Source organism: Varroa jacobsoni, unplaced genomic scaffold, assembly GCF_002532875.2.
Source record: "Varroa jacobsoni isolate VJ856 unplaced genomic scaffold, vjacob_1.0 scaffold_851, whole genome shotgun sequence".
Taxonomy (NCBI): Eukaryota; Metazoa; Arthropoda; class Arachnida; order Mesostigmata; family Varroidae; genus Varroa; species Varroa jacobsoni.
In genome coordinates, this window is record NW_019213753.1 from 232,943 (window position 1) to 254,061 (window position 21,119).

At 40.7% G+C, this 21,119-nt stretch overlaps 3 protein-coding genes across 7 annotated transcripts; 2 read left to right on the forward strand and 1 right to left on the reverse strand.

The window, feature by feature from the left end:
- Nucleotides 1–25: 25 nt before the first annotated feature.
- LOC111264368 (mortality factor 4-like protein 1) lies at nucleotides 26–3,836 on the forward strand. Of its 3 annotated transcripts, none has more exons than XM_022840214.2 (4): nucleotides 26–244; nucleotides 1,271–1,572; nucleotides 1,741–2,078; nucleotides 2,620–3,836. In XM_022840214.2, the coding sequence occupies exons 1-4, from the start codon at nucleotides 149–151 to the stop codon at nucleotides 2,931–2,933; spliced, it is 1,050 nt and encodes a 349-aa protein (XP_022695949.1). In that variant the 5' UTR covers nucleotides 26–148; the 3' UTR covers nucleotides 2,934–3,836. The 3 variants fall into 3 exon arrangements, with proteins under 3 accessions (XP_022695949.1, XP_086826184.1, XP_086826185.1); XM_086970058.1 differs by lacking the exon at nucleotides 26–244 and adding an exon at nucleotides 487–620; XM_086970059.1 differs by lacking the exon at nucleotides 26–244 and adding an exon at nucleotides 494–646.
- Nucleotides 3,837–5,376: 1,540 nt separating this feature from the next.
- On the forward strand, nucleotides 5,377–16,692 carry capu (formin protein cappuccino). Of its 3 annotated transcripts, none has more exons than XM_022840211.2 (4): nucleotides 5,377–5,467; nucleotides 11,147–11,499; nucleotides 12,376–15,342; nucleotides 15,686–16,692. In XM_022840211.2, exons 1-4 carry the CDS (start codon nucleotides 5,386–5,388, stop codon nucleotides 15,779–15,781), a joined length of 3,498 nt encoding a protein of 1,165 aa, XP_022695946.1. In that variant the 5' UTR covers nucleotides 5,377–5,385; the 3' UTR covers nucleotides 15,782–16,692. The 3 variants fall into 3 exon arrangements, with proteins under 3 accessions (XP_022695946.1, XP_022695947.1, XP_022695944.1); XM_022840212.2 differs by having other exon boundaries at nucleotides 5,450–5,546; XM_022840209.2 differs by lacking the exon at nucleotides 5,377–5,467 and adding an exon at nucleotides 5,735–6,266.
- A 299-nt stretch (nucleotides 16,693–16,991) lies between these two features.
- Nucleotides 16,992–19,938, reverse strand: LOC111264370 (uncharacterized). Its single transcript, XM_022840217.2, has 2 exons — nucleotides 19,667–19,938; nucleotides 16,992–17,470 (listed from the first exon to the last, which is right to left on the reverse strand). Exons 1-2 carry the CDS (start codon nucleotides 19,892–19,894, stop codon nucleotides 17,330–17,332), a joined length of 369 nt encoding a protein of 122 aa, XP_022695952.1. The 5' UTR covers nucleotides 19,895–19,938; the 3' UTR covers nucleotides 16,992–17,329.
- Between the last annotated feature and the right edge of the window lie 1,181 nt (nucleotides 19,939–21,119).

A 21,119-nucleotide genomic window follows, 5' to 3' on the forward strand; every position in this document is an offset into this window, starting at 1 on the left:
AAGCAAGAAGGGTAAATAAAATAAACGACGGGTCTTTCTCCAGCTCTGTGCGGTGGTCTTTTTTTCGCTAGGGCGCTAGTGGAGTACTATAGACGGCTTTTGTGCAAGAATTGTGCAGCTATAAAATTGTGCCTCATTATTGAGCAGTATGGCTCCAGCTCCAAAATTTAAGTTTCAAGAGAATGAAAAAGTTCTGTGTTTTCACGGACCGCTTCTTTATGAGGCCAAGTGTATCAAAGCGCAGGTCAGTTCACGAATACCGGTAATAGACATTCGACCATGTACGAACCGTTACTGTTTTATAATTATTTTATTGGTCAGCAACGTCAAATTAGCTGCATTAGTCTGTATAGATCTGTGTTCGATGGGAAATTGCTACCTTCACTTGTTGAAAAAATTACGTGCTTCTGAAAAAAACATTCAAGTACCACCCGGGCAAGACAGAAGATCGCGCCAAAACAGTTGTGTGTGTGTAGACGGTCGGGGTGTAAGGTGGTAAATCGAATTTTGCGAAGGGAAGACTTGTTCTTTCAGATTAATAAAGAACGTAAAAACCACATTGTTCTCGCGGATAAGGCTCCGCAAATTTGTGTGGAAAATTATTAGTGAAGAAGGCTAAGGCATTTATTATGCTAATTTTGTTATTGTTTGTACTAATTTTGCAGTAAGATATATCGATAACAAGAGCACTTATTCCTCTAGGCGAACCACAGCTCTTTTGCTATGCTTGAGATATGTAATCGGTGAAAAAAATATGACAAAGGCAATTTTTTAAAGTGATTGATTTCGTTTTTGACATTTTTTGACTAATTGCTATTGGTAGCGAGGATATATATACTTTAAGCAATTTTTATTTTATCTTAAGATATTTCGATATTCGGGATATTATACTTATCGAGTAATCTAGTCGTTCTGTGTCTTTATGGTGTTTTTATTGGGTTTTGTCATACTGCGAAAAGCTCACTGCAACGAATTTAGTTTTATCTTCAAGGAAATAGAGAGAACTCTAGACAGAATGAGATAAAACTTCTTTTAAATTTGATGCGAAAAGAAAATGCCAAAGATGCATGTATTTCAACCGGCTGAAGTATTTAGAATAATATTTGTTTTCGAAAAGGCCATTAATATGCGTAGTTTATTTTAAAGGAAGATATTTCTTACATTAACACTTCGTAGCGTAGTGTAAAAAAAAAACAAGAAACCTGCTCTTACCAGTCTTAGGTCATTGTTTTTATTTATATGACATCATTTATTTATCATGTTATTGCAGGTGAAAGACAAAGTAAATAAATACTTTGTCCATTATTCTGGCTGGAACACCAAATGGGACGAGTGGGTACCAGAAAGTCGTATGCTGAAGGTAAATGATGCTAATCTTGCGAAACAGGCAGATTTACAAGCTGCCCAGCTTAAGGCTCGGAAAGAAAGTGGTAAAAGGAAAAGCTCAATCGGGGGTGCTGCTACCAGGGATGAGCGACGAGACTCTGCAACTCCGACGGGAAAGGAAAAAGATTCTGCTATAGGAAGAGGCAAAGACTCAGCCGACAAGAAAGAGAGACCATCTACCACTGGGTACAGTCTTTTAGAATTATTGTTACTATTATTAAATCATAGATTTATTTTAGATAACTTCATAGACGGCAGTTTTTTCTTCTTCTTTTTATCCAGGTAAAATTTTAACTCCATTACACCACGAATCACAACACTGGTAGTACTAAATAGCGGAAATTTTCATTACAGTTCGAGAAAACGCGATAGCACTTCAGCTGCCAGGGAAAAAGGATCATCTTTGGGAGCCACTAGTTCTGAAGAGCCCAAGAAAAAAAAAACGAAGATTGATGCCCATGTAGAAACGGAAGAGCATTATATGCAAAAGGTCGAAATACGCATAAAAATTCCGGATGATCTTAAGAATCGACTTGCTGATGATTGGGACCTTGTATGTCGGCAAAGAAAACTTGTCAAATTACCTTGCGAATATACCGTGGACAAGATCCTTCAGGAGTACCTTACGCAAAAGATCTCGGTGAAGGGCACAACTTCTAGCAAGGAGTCAGCTATCACCGAACTAACAGGAGGTAAAGCGGAGATATATGATAGCAGTTATTGAATTGTGCGCAGTTATACAGCGAAATCAAATATATTCTATGAGCTCAAATATTTAATGCTTTTGCGGGTGGTCTAACAGCACAGGCAGTTAAAACAGTCTTCCCATTAAAATACATATTGCCTGTATATGAAGGATCTTTGGCTTTTGCAAAGCTTACTTTATCGAGAGCAAATATAAAATTGAGTATATCAGACTCAATGACATACTAAATAGGTTTGTGGTTTGTGGCTACGCAAGGAAAACGTTATTTGCAGTTTAGCCGTTTATTTTATGTATTTTTCGTCGGAAGGCTGTGTAACAGATGGACTCAAACTTAGCCCTGCATGGTGAGACAAGATATATAAACGTCTATAAGATAGAAATACAACGTTCAATAGCTAACTTGAATCTTCTACTGCGTGTTAGACTCGTATGATCACAAAGCTTCGAGAGATATTTTGGTTGCCTTATCGAGACTAATTGCTTATTCTTTAAAACATCTAATTACAATTATGGATTTTCAATTACAGGAATTCGAGATTACTTCAATTCTATGTTAGGCAAACATTTGCTTTACAAATTTGAGCGCCCGCAGTATGCCCAGGTGCTAGAAGAACATGGCCTAGATGCAAAGATGTCGGAGATTTACGGCGCTGTTCACTTACTGCGGATGTTCTCCCTTCTTGGCCGATTCCTCGCATACACGGCTCTTGATGAGAAAGCCGTTCAGCTGTTGCTATCGCACCTGCATGACTTCCTTCGTTACATCTGTCGCAATGCACAATACTGTAACATGTGCGAATATGCCGTCGCGTTGCCTGATTATCACCGGCGGGCGATGTAGAATTCATAATGTAAACATTATACATATACATAACTAAGTATATATACAGCAGAGGTGATAGCATGCTGACGGCCAGGTAATTCTAGGGTACCGATGGTATTAGACACGTCGACAATTAGTTCTAAAATTGTGTGGGTTGTATGACAGTAACCATAGTTATTGATGGATTACTCAAATATAATGAATGAGGCTGACAGAAGTGTAACCGTTATAAGGCAGCATGACGTGCTAGCTTGCAAACCTGGTCCGTCCGGCGAAACGATTCATGGAGTTTATTCTAACTGCTGTTTGCGTCTTGCCAAGTAAATAACAACCTTTGAAATCTCCAGTGTTCGCTTAGGTAGTTAACTGTCAGTCACACATATTTTACCATCCTCAAAATTTGGAACAAATTTAATATATTTTTAAAGATGCTGTTATGTTGCTAGAGAAAGTCGCTCGAATTCGAAAAACAATAAGTAGGCTCAAGAGAGATTAATTTCTTATATCTCCACATAAAAATCACCTGTGGAATCTTGAAGAGCTAAAACTGCATGCGCCAATTTTCGTACAATTTAGGTCATATCTATACACGTATATACGAACTTATCGATCACGTAAACATATCCCTTCTGTTAATTTTGGAAATACTTATTTCTAGTTTGGTGGTTGCCTTGGCAAAACACTGAACAACTTGGCAAAACGTGTTCTTGTGAACTGCACTGTTGTATATTGGTAACTATGAAATGGAGAGTGTATTTGGAAAATGCACACCTGTATACAGAAAATATCATATTGTAGTTGAGACATACTCAACGACCTCGAAACCATTGTGTGTCATATGTACATAAATTCGGCTAATCCAAAGAAGAATTAGCCGACCGTTGATGGCAGATTATTGAATAAATATGAATTTAAATTCGAGCCGTAGTTTACTGAAATAATATATGATAGCTTTATACCAAATTAAAGCTTCGCACGAAAAGTACAATTTTATTTGAGTTTTTAAATTCTGGCATAATGAAGCGCACGACATGAGAGTGAAATGAGTGACCTATGCATATTTTATTAGCATTAATACTTGTCATCATAAGAAATTGAAGGTTTACATTAAAATACGATAACGATACTTATATAATAAAAAGAAAGAAATGGGTAATAGAAGCCCAATTCAGTAAAAAATATCGTAATCAGAAACTTAGTAAAGGCAAAAATAGTATTTATCTATTTTCAGTAAATAATACGAGCACTGTATGGATTCGCATATGAGATTTATACAATGATCTGGCAAGCAACACTGACCTGAATACCAATTATACTAATTATTACTAATTAGTAATTTGTCTATATCACCAGCTTAACCGAATTCTCGACAAACCGAGTCAATCTGAGTTCATATGTGGATGAATTATTTCGATCTCTTGTTTATTATCGAAATTAAGGAAGCGACATATTTCAAATATTTGTCTATATTTGCCTCTGAAATTACGGAGGAAAACATCGGTCTAGTAGACTAAAATCATTACAGTCGCTAAATTTTTGCTAGTTAAAGTAGCAACTAATTTCGTATATGTGGTTGTATCCCTCATATTACTTGGGCAGATTCCTGTCTATAGAAAATGGCGAAAATGGTGAATAAAGATTTATTACGATAATATCTAAATTTCGATTGCAGATAGTGAGTCTTTGACAGTGTATCTTTCGATTGCACACAATTTCTTACAGGTTATCTGTTTCTCTTTTTCACGAAATTGTACTAATCGAGTTGTAACTTAGCGAACACAACATACGCGAGGTTTAGTTATTCGTTGATATAAATAGCGCCCATACTATACCAGTATACCGAATGAATAAGTATTCGATATTTAATCTTTGGTAATAACACTGACTGTTTTAGTATATTAATGATTCCCCAAAATTGAGTACGAACGTAAAGAAGCAGGGTCTCTTTACTCTGTAAACCCTCATAGTCATGAGAATAATAATATAACAACAAGCCTATATCACGTTCTGTGCTCGGAAAACTCTTATTCACTTTTTAATAAATCTTCGATGGTATCACTATGGATATCTTAATAACAACTGCTCGTCCAAAACGGAGAGTTAATATTCGAAAACAGTGGTTTCTAGCACTACGAACCGTACTCTTGTCGTCGTTACACAAACGGACAAAAACTCTGTATGATGAATGCACTCGAATCACCAGGCCATCGGAGATAGTATAATATCTGAGCACGATAAAATTACTTCTGTACGTCCTATTGACATCAAGTTTGTATTACCAAATACAACTGCTGTGTGGAATAGTTATTCATTGTGATATAAGTTAGCTAAACGTAATAAATTTCTTACGCCGCAATAAAGCATTATGTATATGCTAAGCACTTTGAAAATTAGCGGGCTACGACGGCGCAGTACATCGAATGTTGCGCAGAATCAGGTGTTTCTCTGAGAGCGCACTCTCGAAAGCGTGATGGGTATCGGAAGACAGTTTCTTAAAGTTCTACTAGGACATAAAAAATGCTGTAACCATCAGGAATCCGCTGTCGATCCAGGTTAGTTCCTTGGTTGATGGTGCTCTTCTGCAAGGTGCCCTGAGAGGTGTTCTGCCGCTTTGGTTGACTTTTCGGCCGGGTAAGTAGTACCTTGTGTCGCCAGCACCGCACTGTAGTATTGCCTTGACTCTGGTCGATGCTGGCAAGCCTACCATGACGTCTATTACGGTGTTCGAGATGTACCAGTGAAATCTTCGTTTTTTTGTGCTGTGGATTTTTGCTGTGGATTATTCGACGTGGGTGTCGTGTGTTGCTCAAGCTCGCACTATGCGAAACTCAAGGGTTGCAGACAGCACTGGCGGACCGGGAGTTCTGCCTGCGGGGCCAGCCGGCCCCGGGGGCACGTCGCTATGGCGATCTCGGAGTATCGGCGAGTCCCTTTCAGCCCGGCCCCTTTCGAACGCCAGTGGAGGAGGCTCGCCTAGCGGCTCACGGTTAGAAAGTCTTAGCCGTTTTTCGCGGCTGTCTGTCCTCGCTCTCCCAAAAGGGAGTAGCGGTGTCACCGTCGATCGGGACGTGGGCGGGCTCGGTCGCTTTAGCTCTAGCGAACATGTCGTGACGACTTTCGGCAGCCAGATGGGTAACAAAACTTCATCTGAATCAGTGACTGGCACCCCTCGCGCTCAGAGGGGATCGCTGGTGACTAAGGGCGGACCTGGGCCTGGCAGCAATGCTGTACCTGGTACACCGCAGACACCTGCTAGCATGCGCCAGTCCAAATTTAAATTTGGTGCAAAAGGCAAGCCGAAAACGACACCGACGCAGTCCCGCAAAGTCAACGCGGCAGTGACAGATTTAGGTGAGTCCACTCCGAATGTAATCATCTCTCGACATTGCTGTTATTATTATTATTATTACTAAATTGTCATGATGATGATTATCGCATCAACTAATCAACTAACTACATAAGCAAAACTTAGGCAAGTTTTGCTTATGTACAGTGCCATTTCTTCGGGTTCAAAGCCGCTTGGGTAGAAAAACAAGCTGTTAATACATTCGTTCTGCGTGTTTTTGGCAATGTGCTTAGCAAAAAAAAAGACCAATACAAACTAAATTGTACACGACAGGTCTGTGGGAGGAACACGCAATTATTAGACGCGTGTTATTACCGTCTAAGATACTTCGTCTCTTTCATTCAATAATTAGAAGTTGAGGATTGTGCCGCATTGTTACAGGACTCTTCTCTGTATTTTTCTCATTTAGAAAACGATTGTCGTTCTCTCGTCTTGAAAACAACAAAATTTTTGTGGAAACAGTTTCGGAACGAAACGATAAACAACTGTCAATTTTATCAGAGACGACAGGGTCACAGCATTGTAAAATGTGCGCATGTTTTCCGTTCGAGGCGTTACTGCCAACAACAGGTGGTGAGTCAACTGTTGAGCTGGCTGTGTTGACAACGGTCTTTCTCCCCATAGACAGAATATTTGTCAGTTTCTTTTTTGGATTCAGCCATCCACAGTTCTGGTCTGCGTCTTCAATTGCTCATTCCGTTCCACTCAGTCTTTCCATCTCTTTACGCGGCACACGGAACAGATTAACACATGACAAGACGACGAAGAGAAAATGTAAATCGTACTAGTCGATTACGATGCTTTTCGCGCAGTCTCCACACACGCTTGCGCATACCCATATACACTCACACACATACAAAATCTGATTAATTTTAGTTGGAACGAAACTTATCGTTCTAAGCGTTGCTTGGTAATCTTCCGGATGTAAATTATTTTTTGTTATCAATGTGGCTCGTTAAGTTCTCTAAAACGTTTCTTGATTAGAGAACAGTAACAAAAAGTGGCATAGTAATGTGCAAAAACTGCTGAAAGCTGCTAACTACAGCGCACTAGACAAGGAGAAGAGTATTTTACGCGAAGTCGAACTACTTTACCAATTAAGTTACACAAAATAACATTTGTGATGGCAATAATTTTATAGTTGTCGCAGCGGCAGCAGTAACATCTAACAACTAACAGTGAATAATGCAAATTGCTACTAACAGTACCCTTGTACAGTTAATAGTAAATTTAGTGGTTGCCAGATGACCTGCCACAGGCATAAGGTCAACAGGCACCACAACAACAAAGCTTCGATCAAAGATCAACGCAACCTCGTGATCCGTTACCAGTAATTGCTTCTGTCCGAGCTGGTTATTTTATACGTAGGAAATTGGCGCTCATGATACTACAACTACAGCTTCTCATTAAGTAAGTTATTATATATATATAACCACTACTTAACTACTGACGGTGTGAGTGCTGTAACACGCTTTGGCACTATGTTGCCACGGCAGCCATCATCACACTTCTGTTTTCGTTTGCCGTCATTGTAAGTGTTGGCGAGCTCTTTTCTACCGGCTACCGAGCGCAACATAAAAATCAGATTGGCGTTACGGATTCAAATTAGCATAAGCAACTGAATTTCGCGCCATTGCGATAGCCCATTGCCTAGTTTGAGCTCTTCGTCGGACCCTTGGGTTGGAAACAGGAGCATGAGGGTAGGAAGGGGGAACCAAGTAAAGTTATTGGTCTGTCGAGCGAACCGCTGAAATGGTAGACTGGGTAGTTATACTTTATGTTGCTGTCCTTTATATTTCGAATAGTTTGTTGGTGAGGTTGTGGCGCGCTTGCCAAGCCAATCATCCCACTCCGTAAACGCCCCTTTCCTCCATTCATTCACTCGTCCGCTCGTCATTCACTTATAGCAACAACAGCACTTCATCAATCAAGCACCGGCTGGCACTATCGTTGCAGCCGGTATTCATACAGCTTATCTGGCAAACAATACTGAATCGCTACTGCCTAGACTGTAGCAGCAACTTCATCGCCGTGATGAAGCATCACAGCAGCCCATAGGATAGCAAACAGAGCATAGCACACCCGATCAAACGGGATTAAGGGGCAGCAGCAGCAGCAGAAGCAGTAACAGCGAACAGTGTAATACAACGCAAAGCGTTGGTAGTTTATATCCACTAACTAATCTCCGTTCAGCTGCCGCAACACACGAGTGTTATGCCAATCCGATTCAAGCTCGACTGATTCGTCCAGTAGCCAGCCACCGCAAAGAGGATAAGTGGTTCTGCTTGTAAACTACATCTAGTGTAGGCTTCACTTGTTGTGACTAGTTACTCTGTGGCGCTCTGGCCTACATCTCTGTTTGTGCGTTGTTTGCCTGAATGTTGGCCGGTCCATTTATCGAGCCGTCCGCCCGTCGTGTCCCGTGGTCCATCCGCCGCTAAGCAACCCGCTTCCTGCTCACTAACCTCTATAGACACAACATTATATTATTGCTAAATGTAGTTGCTGTAGTTTTACCAGTTGTCCGTGCTATTATGGGTCGGCTACGGAAGCATGCATTATTGCACTTTTCGTTCCGAGGGAGAGATATCATCATGATGCTGCTGTCAGTGCTGTAGTTACTGCTGCTACAGTGCCGCCTTATCTAATGAGAGCGACAGGTCCGTCTTTGTATAACTCTATGTAATGTTCAGTGTTAATCGAGGGGAGATAGCGCGCCTCTAAGCAGCTCTTCTTCTCTCTTGTCCTCGACTGTACTTGCTGCTATAGTGTTAATGGTGGTGATAGTGGTTCTGGTCACGCGAGTCTCAACAGTAGCAGCACGTCTGAAATGAGTGAATTCGATGCGGACCATATTACGAGCAGAGTTAGTGCTGATGCCGCAACCGCCGATGCCGTTTTGCCATACACTCAACCGGACCAGATATCCGGTGTTAAAATGCAAAACAACAGTCCGTATCCCTGAAACCTCAACTTTTATGGTCGAAAAATCACTAAAATTAGATTGATCTTATGTGTGCAGGTGTGTCAGAAAATAACGTATTCTTAAAACTTCGACCCTTTTGTACACTAATTATAATTTGTTATCTATGCAAATCAGTTTTCTTCGGTAAAAGCAAGCAGAGCTCTCTCAATTTTAGCCCACATTGTTACGGATTCTGTGTGTCTATTTAAACGCAGTGTTAAAAACCTGTATTAGCTGGACATGTTTTTCGATAGTGGGTTGCATCAGCAGGATTATGTACGATGACATCCTGAAGAGTTCTACAGTGCGACTTTCTTACATAGTCTTACATAAAATAGTGTAACATTATATATAATTTTTACATCATTAGAAGCGTTACTCTACTTTAATTAATAATAATTAATTTAATTTTACTATTTAATGTCTAAGTACTTACTGAATAAATATCAAGGCCATCTTTTTTGGTGTTTCTACTGCTTTAGTTAGAATGCCGTGTTTTAAATATCTAGTAAATTAAACATGAAAGTAGGTTGAATTATAGACAGGTACGTAGCTAATAATGCCGAAGGAACTATCTCAGCTTACTGAGTGACATTCGAGTCTTGGTTTTCTTCCATCTACTAGTGCAAACAAGCGGAAGGCACCGATGAGCTTGACAAAGGTCATGTGAATGGGTTAAATGAATGCTCAAATCTTCCAGACAAAATCACAAACAGACAAAACAGATAAATTGATCATTTTTCCCAATCGTAACTACGGAACTAAGGAGAAAATTGACTCAAGTATCATGTGTTGACTTTCAAATCGCTTCTAGATTCATTTTAAATGTATTTATGTACTGGCCTATATGAATATTTTTAATCCCATTATTATTATTAGGTCTGCATTTGTCTGCTTTTGCGGAGTTTGCTCAACTCTGGTGGTTATATTATAAAAAACGGCTTCTTCATGGGCGAACAATTCTATTACTAGGTTTGTTCATTACTCGGTGACGCTAAATAGACAACACGTTTACTATAGAGAAAGACTGCAGTTATCAGAGATAGATGCTAAGAATTTTTACTGACTGAATTAGTAGGCGGGATCTTGTTGAAAGACGAATCTTGGTTAAATTTTTATTTAATCAGTTATAAGCTATTTTGAATAATTCGAATCCTAGGATTTGCTCATAAGCTAATTCTAGGAATTTGCTTAAGGAACCGTTGCATGCCATTCCGTACTACTTGGAATATCGTATAATGTTTGTGTGGTACACCTGAATCATTTTCAAGTATCAATACCTTGCTCATATGGTCATGCGTAAGCGGCGTTTTATTATGTAAGGAATGTCGAGTATTACGTTTAGGGCAAATTGCGCAAAAATCTAATCTTTTGCCAATTAAATGTCTATAGAAGATATGACAACGTCAGCTAAATATGCGACTGAAGTATCTAGGTAATATGAAGCTTTAATGCAAGCTTTTGGACATGATCTAGTTTCATTACTACATGTGGCTAGTGTTAAACTTTTAAAAGACACGAAAACATTAGAAGTATTTTATGTGTTTTGACTAAGTTCTGTAGAAATATGTCAGTACTATACTAATTCAGACAATTTTTAGCGGTGCAAACATATTTTCTTCTTTTGAAAAAAAAAACGGTTGGATGACCTTTCATTCACTCATATTAAAAAGTGCCTGTTGTTATTACTTTCATATAAACGTGTCAAGTTACATCTTACTATAGTCCAAAATTGTTAGGGAGATGTTAAAATACTGCCAGTATTTTGTGGCGAGCACACAAATGAATCCTTAAAGCATGCCAGTCAGGTAAGCGATATCCATAGCAATTGGTCTATTTACGCTCACAATTTAGATAAACTGATTCGGTCCAAATAGCTTACTAATGATTCTTTTGTATTGCATGTCCTGGTCTATTTAGGTAAAAAAGTCTCGAAAAGCGAACAACCAGTGTCAGCAGGTAGCCAAAGTCCCCTGTCCTCAGATACTCCTTTGGAGTGCCATGAAGGTCTTTCCCATATTACAAAAGATTCCGATTCAAACGGCCAAAACGATATGGCTGTTTCGCTGGGTGACATCTCGATATCAGAACGACGTCCCTTGCGGACAACACCGAGTCCCGGATCAACCCCTAAACGAAGGCCATCTACACTTAGCATTCCTTCGGGTTCTGCGTCGCCCTTCACGATCACTGCTCACAAACCCACTGTTTTACCAAAGGTGTCGACAGACGATGACTCTCCTCGAGTACCCGAAAGCAGGACGCCGACGACAGTAAGTGTCTGTATACTTGAGTAATATATCTAAATATAAAAAAATTAATTCAAGTATTAAAAAGTGAACATTCAAGGCATCAAATAAGAACAGAGGCGGGGAACTTTTATATATAAACCGCCTTTCGTGCCCCCATTGATGTTTCATATCTGCTTCAGTTAGTCCTATTGATTCGTTCCTAATATAATGTTCCGACCGGAAAAAGCCAGTCCGTAAATTTGCACCGGCTAAACTTATAATACGCTATAGCTGGTCATAAGGTTAACAATAGCATTCCACGCTCCCCTGCTCAGTCCACCCCATTTTTCTGGACTTATTCATATCATTTCACCGACTACGAGTGGATATATATTTCGATTGTGTTCACTGCAAATGGGTCTCAGCCTTCGAATATACGCAAACCAGATTCATGCATGTATTGATAATAACAGCCGAAGTAAACAAAGATGTCGATGATAAATGCGGCTTCAATGCAGATGTGTGCATAATAGAAGTCGAAGCCGGTCGTAGAAATTTTGAGGTATTGTCTCGACAAGAGCGATCATATGTAGTAGCTCTGGACAATTGATCACGTTAGCTCTAGAAATTTTTCAGCAAAATTAAAGGAATGGCTTCTCCGAATGAGTTTCAACGGAACTTGTTTTCGTTTAGCTAGTTGTTGGTCGATTGCAGCCTATATAGTTGGCCAAGCGATACGCTAGGATTATAGCTAAAGGCTAAATTATTCCTTCAGCTGTAACTGATGCATAGTTTTTCTAGTTAATACAGGCATTGTGGATCGTTACTCCTAAGTGTACATGGCAACAGTATGCGCTGTCATTTTGTGGAGTGAATTAATAGATTTTGTTTTCTCTGTCCGATGATATCTATTTTCAGAGCAACGTCCTGCGGAAGGTAGCTTCTATTACACTGGATCGAAATTTCGAAAATCCTCGAACCCCACCTCGTACGCCACGTGCCCCAACCGATGCGCCAGGACTACATCAACAATTTGGCGATAAGTTTGAAGGACACATGTTACTTAACTGGTTAATGATTGGATGTGGTGATGGACAGAAAGCGGAGATCAAGGTAATTTTGTTGAAGTTGTGCTCGAAACTTTTAGAAGCTGGAATCATGACCTGCTGCGAGGATGAAGGGGGCGGGTCCTTCAAACTTAATCACATGTATGAATTTCAAAGGCAGCCGCCTGTGCAACAGCAATCTGCTCCAGCAACGAGGAGACTGTCAGCTGGAAGCACAGGCTCACTTTTGCCTAAAATAAGTGAAACGGGACCAACAACGTTAGAGGGTATGCAGGATGCAGAAATTCAATGTGAGCTTACTGGCACTGTGGAAGAACGAGTCCGAAATCTAGAACGCATTGCCCAGAGCTGCCAGACAGACGAGTACGAAGCGCGGGACAGCCTGTACAGCTCATTCAGAAACCCATCCGTTGAACAGGCATGTCAGCACGTATCATCGACCATTGAAGGATATACACAAACCGCAAGCGATAATGACAGCACTACGCTATCCTCACCTGGGTTAAGTAGCAATGTAGTGGATCACAGCAGTGAAGCACAAACAACTCCACTATTGTCAAAAAAAAAAACCTTGACAGTTGATCGAATGGGGACGCCTTTAGATCAAGCTATAGTATGTCCCGAAGCCAAAGAGCAAAGCCAAGCTTTTAACGAACCTCAATCGACAGCAGGACCCACGGCGGTGTCCATTACAAGTCTTCCAGCTGAAACAGGTTCATTGGCGGTGCTTTTGCCAATGAACCCTCTTCCTCCTCCACTGTTGATGCCTGATGTAGTCGTTAGAGCACCCCCACCACCGCCGCCACCCCCACCGCCACCAACAGCTGGAGGCGCAGTTTTGGGTACACCACTTCCACCGCCTCTGCCACCATTAGCTGGTATGGGAGGCTTTGCGTCGTCACCATCAGTGCCCGAAATGGGTGGTCCTCCACCAGCGCCGCCCCTCCCAGGATTGGTAAATCCACCTGCACCTCCGTCACCCTCTTTTCCGGGATGTGCCGGAGGTCCGCCCCCGCCACCCCCTTTTCCGGGATGTGCCGGAGGTCCGCCTCCACCACCTCCTTTTCCCGGATGCGCTGGAGGTCCGCCTCCGCCACCCCCTTTTCCGGGATGTGCCGGAGGTCCGCCTCCACCACCTCCTTTTCCGGGATGTGCCGGAGGACCGCTTCCGCCACCCCCTTTTCCAGGATGTGCCGGAGGTCCACCTCCGCCACCTCCTTTCCCGGGTTGTGCCGGAGGTCCGCCACCGCCACCCCCTTTTTCGGGATGTACCGGAGGTCCGCCTCCGCCACCCCCTTTTCCGGGATGTGCCGGAGGTCCGCCTCCGCCAACGCCACTTCCTCCAGGTGCCCCGGGACCACCGCCGCCGCCAATGCCCGGAATGGGAGGTCCTCCACCAGTTCCACCTCTGCCTGGAGTGGTAAATCCACCTCCGCCTCCGCCACTTCCCCCAGGAGGCCTGGGACCACCACCACCTCCAATGCTGCCATGTCCTCCGGTCGGTGGTTGGAGCCAGGCGTATCAAAATGTTAGGAAACAGGTTAAACAGCCGAAAGCTCCAATGAAGCCATTGTTTTGGAGACGAATACAAGTTAATACGCCGCCAGCAATGACACAGCAAGCCGTCTCGCCTACACCGGACGATGGCGGTGCTGTCGATTCTCCACCAGAAGAAAAAACGTGTCTTTGGGAAAAGTTGGATGAGGACGAACCACTTTCATGGGACGAGTTTACAGAGCTCTTTGGACGTCAAGCTCCTGTCAAGAAAGTGGAAAGGGGAACGGCTAAAGATACAATAAAGGACAAAAAGGCCAAACAGGTCGTCAGCTTGTTGGATGGAAAACGTTCGCAAAATGTGGGCATTCTTATATCATCAAAGAAGATTGAAGTAGTTGATGTAGAACAAGCTCTATACGATGTCGATACATCTATTGTGCCACTGGACGTACTAACTTCGATCTTTGAACTGCGAGGAACTTCCGAGGAACTTGATCTCATTACGCGGCACCTGGAATCCAAGCCAGACGTTCCGCTTGGCAAGAGTGAGTTGTTCCTTTGGGGAATTTCCAAGATCCCATTTTTCGCTGAGCGTATGGCTTGCATCACTTTTGAGAGTAACTTTCCAGAAAACCTTGCATCAGTCGAAAATCGCCTTAACAACCTTAAGATAATATGCGAGACTCTACTAACGTCGCAGCACGTTAAAAATGTCTTCGCTATAATACTTGCGTTGGGTAACTATATGAATGGCGGAAACCGTGATCGGGGTCAGGCGGATGGATTTGGTATCGAGATCTTGGCGAAGCTAAAAGATGTGCGAAGCAAAGACAGTTCTATGACTTTGTTACACTACATCGTCCGAGTTTACGTGGACAAACACCAGTCAGAGGATGAATCCGCAGCTAAGTTCCCGCTGCCGGAACCCGCCGACTTCATTCGAGCGTCGGAGCTCAATTTCGACTCACTGAAAGAGGACCTCGACGCACTTAACCGTGAAATTCAAAATATGGAACGAAAAGTCAATAAAGTACTCGATAGCGTAACCGATAATGTCGAGCCTTTTAAAGGCCGTATGGAAGCTTTCCTTAAGAAGGCATACACCGAGCACAGTGAACAGAACGACAACTTTGCGGAGTGTCGTAAAGTGTTTGACAAGGTCACAAAGTTCTACTGCTTCGAGACGCGCAGCAATAAAGAGAGTGATTGGACGATGGAGTTTTTCACACCGTGGATTCCATTTAGCACTGACTTTAAAAATATTTGGCAAAAAGAATTACAGCGACGCGCTAAGGTTAAATTAGAAGCAGCGGCTAGCAAGGTACGTCATTGGATGCATGCAGCACGTGTGTATATATATATAGTTGTCATAATGATAAGAAACCAGACAGAACATCCAACTATTTTGATACTACTTGAGTGCGTCTGTGATGCAAGAAGCAACAATTTAGACATTGTTGTAAACCCTCGCTGGTTTATGAGTCATATTAACGTTATTAAATCAATAATTATACTCAGTGTTCATTTTTCAGTTGAGTTTCTAAATGAAAAAGTTCTATTCGTGCTGTTCTTATTGTAGTAGTCGCTTATCGAGCGCTAATCAAATGCTAGTATTCGTAGACATGAGCCAACTCTGTCGTTTTGGTCACTTTTCTGGGTTGCAGGTCAAAGAATTAAAGAAGGCAAAACGTAAGGACATTGTAAAGAGTAAAGGCGGACTAAAGGAAAAATTACGCAAAAAGGGACTTCTTGGCGACTAGACTTGAAACAACTTGTGCTGGTACCAAAGTAGAGTCACTCAGACACAGACACAGAGTTACCGTACGATTTATAGAATTATCGCAGCGGCTATATTATACTTATAGTTCGATATGCAATATTATTGAAACAGTTATTAAGTGCAGCTAGCCAAACAAAACACTTCCTGTTAGAAATCCATCAGGTTTTGGAATGGACGCTGCCGAGAGTTTCACAGTTGAAAAAATCATTAAGAAGCGCGCCATTACGCTTCCATGAAGTTTGTTTTACATGGATCTCATCTTCATGAATGTGTCTTGCCAATTTTTCAAGGAGTAGATTTTCGAATGCACAAAAGGTAAACGACGCAACCTGTGTATATAAAACGTGCAGCGATTGCTTTCATAATCTATGAACGTGTCAAATAATACAGCGTATCTTTCATCAGAACCCAACAAAACATTTGCCACCAATTACGCGCGTGTGTTGTTTGTCATAAAGCCATCAAACAATACCACTGATCAGTTACCCTACTCACATACTTCATTAGTAAGGTATACAGGTCTATTGTCACTTTATGTTGCCTGCCAAAGCGTGCATGCATATGTGGAGGTGCGCAAGAGAAAAATGCGAATATTGTAAATTAATTCGCTACTCTAAAAGGAGCTGTTCTATGTTTACCTATGACCATTATACAGAATATCCGTAGTCAATACTAATCCGATTAATGTTGTTAATGTTAATGCACAAATGCAAATGATCTAAAGTGCTTTTCCATATTGAAAAATGAACACTAGAATATTATACATAAATATGGGAACTCCCGTTGGTTTTTAGAAACCAAATACTGTGATAAGTAGCCATCACACTTCAGAATCAAACGCAGTGATGAAGCTCGCAGAACAATAAAACATCTGCAAAATATAGAACTCTTCGGGGATTATTTTTTTTTATGTGGTAGTACGTACATTAGCTAGTTTAAGATTACCAAGTTAAACACTGATGCTTCCGTTTAATTTGTTGATAAATCAATTGACTATGAAAAGTTAATTTAAGTAAACTGCTTGAGTCGCCATATTGATACTGCAAGACAGACTATGCGACTTACATAATATGCTTCAAACAAAATATCATCTATGCACAATATATACTACAGTAGTGGCCCACTAGAATTACTACATAATGAACACGTCTTATACCTGTAGCGTAATTTCAAAGCAGTAACCACAGAAATGTTTTTATTAGTGTGGCTCCGAAAGCCTACACTAAATATTTTATTAAGACAAATATAATGTTACATGTTTTGTACAAAATGCGTAAAATAGAAACACCAGTCAAAGCTAAAACATCAACGGCCACTTCACATCTTATGAGAGCTGTACTACGAACCAAGAAGCTACGACTTAGTAGGAATGAAGAGCAGTCACTTCTGCGGATTATCAACTCTGTCTCAGATCAATCGGTTTAAGGCACCCTACATTTTATGTTCACGCTGTGCCTCTACTTTAGTACTTTTATTTTCGCTGTTTTTTAATGTAGCTTGCGTAAACTTTTGAAACACTTGTTCATTATCACAATAATTGCCCCTCGTTTTTAGCAGTCGTTTGTTCTTGTACGGGCTGCTGATCGTCTATGACTCCAGCAACCTCTTCATCGTCTTCGTCCAGAGGGCGCTCATCGGCAACGAATCCGATTGGACATTCAGGATATACCTGAAATAAGATGTGTAGAAAGGATTTAAGCAATCCATTCATCTATGTACTTGAAATCGATGATTTCAATAACGCGAGGCTGTTGCGCACTGACAAAGACGTGCATTTATAGTGTTTCATTAATTACTAATCAATGCCATTACGGTAGTCCGTTACTATAACTTAATTTTCTGCGTCTTGTAAAACAAAGAAAGTCCCATTTATTAAGGCTCATAAATGTGCACTCATTGAGGCAGAATATTTTGACTGTGTTTTTCTCATATGTTATGCACCTCTGGTAAGTAAAACGAATTTACTGCCGTAATCATATTCTAGTCCAGATAACGTACTAGTGGTGATACCGTACACATGAACGTATGACACATTCTGCTGGGAAATAATTAGGTGCTTAGCTTACAGTTAGAAGTGAGCAATTAAGCATTGGCAACTACAGATGGATGATTTTGCCTTTGACCTATTGAAGGTGTACTTTAATTAGACTGGGTCTAGCTAATGATATTACCTGTAGAGGGAAGTCAGCTTCACATTGCCCGGCACTTAGTTAATGCCAAATCCTCTAAGACACGAACTAAGGCATACTCTTGTAGCAGAATATACAAGGTACTTAGAGGTTCAAGAAAGCGTTTTAGAGACCACATGAATGATTATAGACCCGAACCGTAAATGCCTTTCCTTTTAACCCGACTACTTTCATTCAGTATTCCAAGCCATGTTGAAACCACTGCGTTCTTTGATAATTTATTGCATACGCTGCAGCACAAAGTAAAAAGTCCAGGCAGTTCACAATCTTTCTTTCATAATTTTGAGAGTGAGAGCAATGAACATATTGAGCAAGCCTTATTTCAGACGCCTTTTCGCATTGTCCTCGCTAATGTTTGGTAACGAAAAGGTCAGATACCCATTGAATGGCGCAAAACAATGCTCATTATGATTAACGACAAAAAGGCGCGCAACTTTTTATGCAAGTGCACCGTCCTTCTGTCTAAGACCTAGGGAGTTGTCAAGGTATCCCGGAGGATCATCGCAGTGTTCACGCCCTTTCCTTTAAGAGTGAGCCACACGATTCACTTTTGTTCAATAGAGGAACCAATTTTTTTACGCTGTAGTTCCGGGTCTTCGAGGAGCATAAAGCCCAAAAGGCTGAAGCAGCTCCCCATTTAGTTTTTTAGAATTGCTGAAAGACTAAGTTAGTGAGGTTACCGTGGTCGATGGTGTTGCAGAACTTGGACTATTTAATCAAATTACTCGAGTGGCATAGGCTTAGTTTCCTTTTCTTATCTGTACCCCTTAGAGGCTTGTTCAATGTCATCGATATTCAAGTTGCTGTTCTGGGTTATGCAGATGATTTTGTGGTGTTTGACGAAAGCTACTTCCACGTTTAGCAGTTTACAGCTACTTTTTGCGCCTACGGTTAGGGACACGTAATTGTCTAGGCCTGAGATACACCTCGTTTCGTGCTAACGGCTTTAGTGGCGAAGGTGAAACACGAAAAAAAGTTCGCTAGGACTGGAAATACACGTTTGAAAAATGCAAGCTATGAAATTCCGACATGATAATCGACTGGCAGCATTCAACTTTCGAAAACCGGGAGTTACAAGACACCCGCTTGTTCACTCGTATTTAAGTAAAACTTTTTTTCACCTAAAGGGCGCGGTTCGGCAAAGCGATCTCAGAAAGGGCGAAGACATGAGCAGCAGTTAATAAACCTCTTCATATCTTCATCTAATAGCATTAGATTTTTTCGATCTTGAGGTTGCATCAACATTATCGTTTTGCATTGTGCTAGTCTCGAAGCATTTAGCAGCAAACTAATTTTCTTAATGTTGGGCGTTTGTGGTCGTACACTGACAACTTTTGCTCGTGATCTTCTATATTACATTATTACGATTATTTGATCAACCTATATATATGTGTTAACTTATATATATATCGTTAACGATGCTTATTTATAGATCAACAGGAAGCCATTCAAACCAACAATTTCACTCCCAGTGTTTTTGATTTATAGCGACAAGCCATCAATAATGCATTATTGGTTTCGTTATGTTCAACTGTTCAGAACAACGTCCGTTGCCAATGGCCGAAGATATGGGATATATCTATCCTCATACGCCTTAATATATTCGCTTATGTTCTATGTTGGGCGCTTATGACAGAAAAGTATTACTATCTTACTGCAACCTAAACAAAGCCTACCTTGTCACATCGTTGTTTACTAAGTCCCGTCTGATATGCTGCAAGAAAAGGATAGGCAGGTGAGTTGGTGTGAATGTTCTTCAAAGTTTCGAAGTCGCGTACAATGTTGGCGATGACTGGATCCTCAAAAGAAGTCTGATTTTTTGCGAGGATGCATGTGAGCTTTTGAAGGCAACGATTTTGATCAATGCTCAATAAATTCGAGTATTTGCGCTCGAACAGTTTCATGAAGTTCGGGTCACTCTGAAAAAAATAGTAAAAAGTGCCAAAAAAAGTTTCAAGTGAAAACCGAAACGAATTTACTGCGAAATCCCTCTTGCAACTATAATAGTGTGCTAGGTTATTTTAGGATTAACTCCCACCTAAATAATTTTTTTGGACGTTCGAAATTGATGCTACATATTGTTTTCAGTATCTCTGGGACTTGAAAGTGCGAAGATTTCTATGAAATAAAGCGGAAGATCTACAATAGGTTTCGTATTATCGAAAAGGCTCAAAAAATTATCACCATTTCGTAAAAAGTCATTTCAAATAGTCTAAAAATTCGATGCCCAAAATATTATGGCTGTTTTCTTGAGAAAAATGCTTATTGCCAATCGGGTAGTTTAGATGAGAGTTTTAATTTTTATTTTTTTAAATAGTTTCTAGCTTTTTCAAACCTTTCGAACATGCTAGCTTTTTTACATTCTTGCAATTAAAGGACCTTTGGTTTACGATCGGGCCAAAATTTGCATACGCCTCTGGAAATTTTTTTATATCTCTGGAACGTTTATAAAACGACCTCTAACGAGTCTACACTTACCATTATGGCGTTATTCACGATTACTACTGAAGTGCAAATTGTGAAAGAGATATTGTGAACCGAAGCCATAGTCAAAGCGGTACTAGTGAATAAAAACGTCTGTGAGGGATGTCAGTTGTTGCACGTAAAGTACTTTTTATCCAGATATGTAAAAATTTGTTTCATTTAGATGATCTGCAAAGAAGCAATCCTGATTTTGTTTCAGTGTATATCGAACACCTTACAGTTGCCGTCATCATGAATTATTCAATCGAGAATCTAGTTAAGATGACGGTGTTAGATAAGTTTGTGCGTATTTACAATGCGCCGCGGTCGCGTGTTTTTTTACTACCGTAGCTTTAAGTCAATAAACGTATGTATAAACGATCCGCGGTAGTACTCCAAAGTATGATATTACAGACGATATCCAAAGGAGTCAGCGACGTCAAACAAATTAATACTACCAGTCAAATAAAAGAAATCTGTTATAAAACCTAAAAAACTGGTACAAGCTTTTTACGGTCTTAAACTCGTGAAACAGAGACATCACATATTAGTAGGTAGGCATACTTCTAAGAAACTAAGCTAAATCATTATTTGCGCAACCTGCGAAATAATCTTATTATATAAAGTTAATAAAACAGAGTTTTATTTTATACTTATATATATATA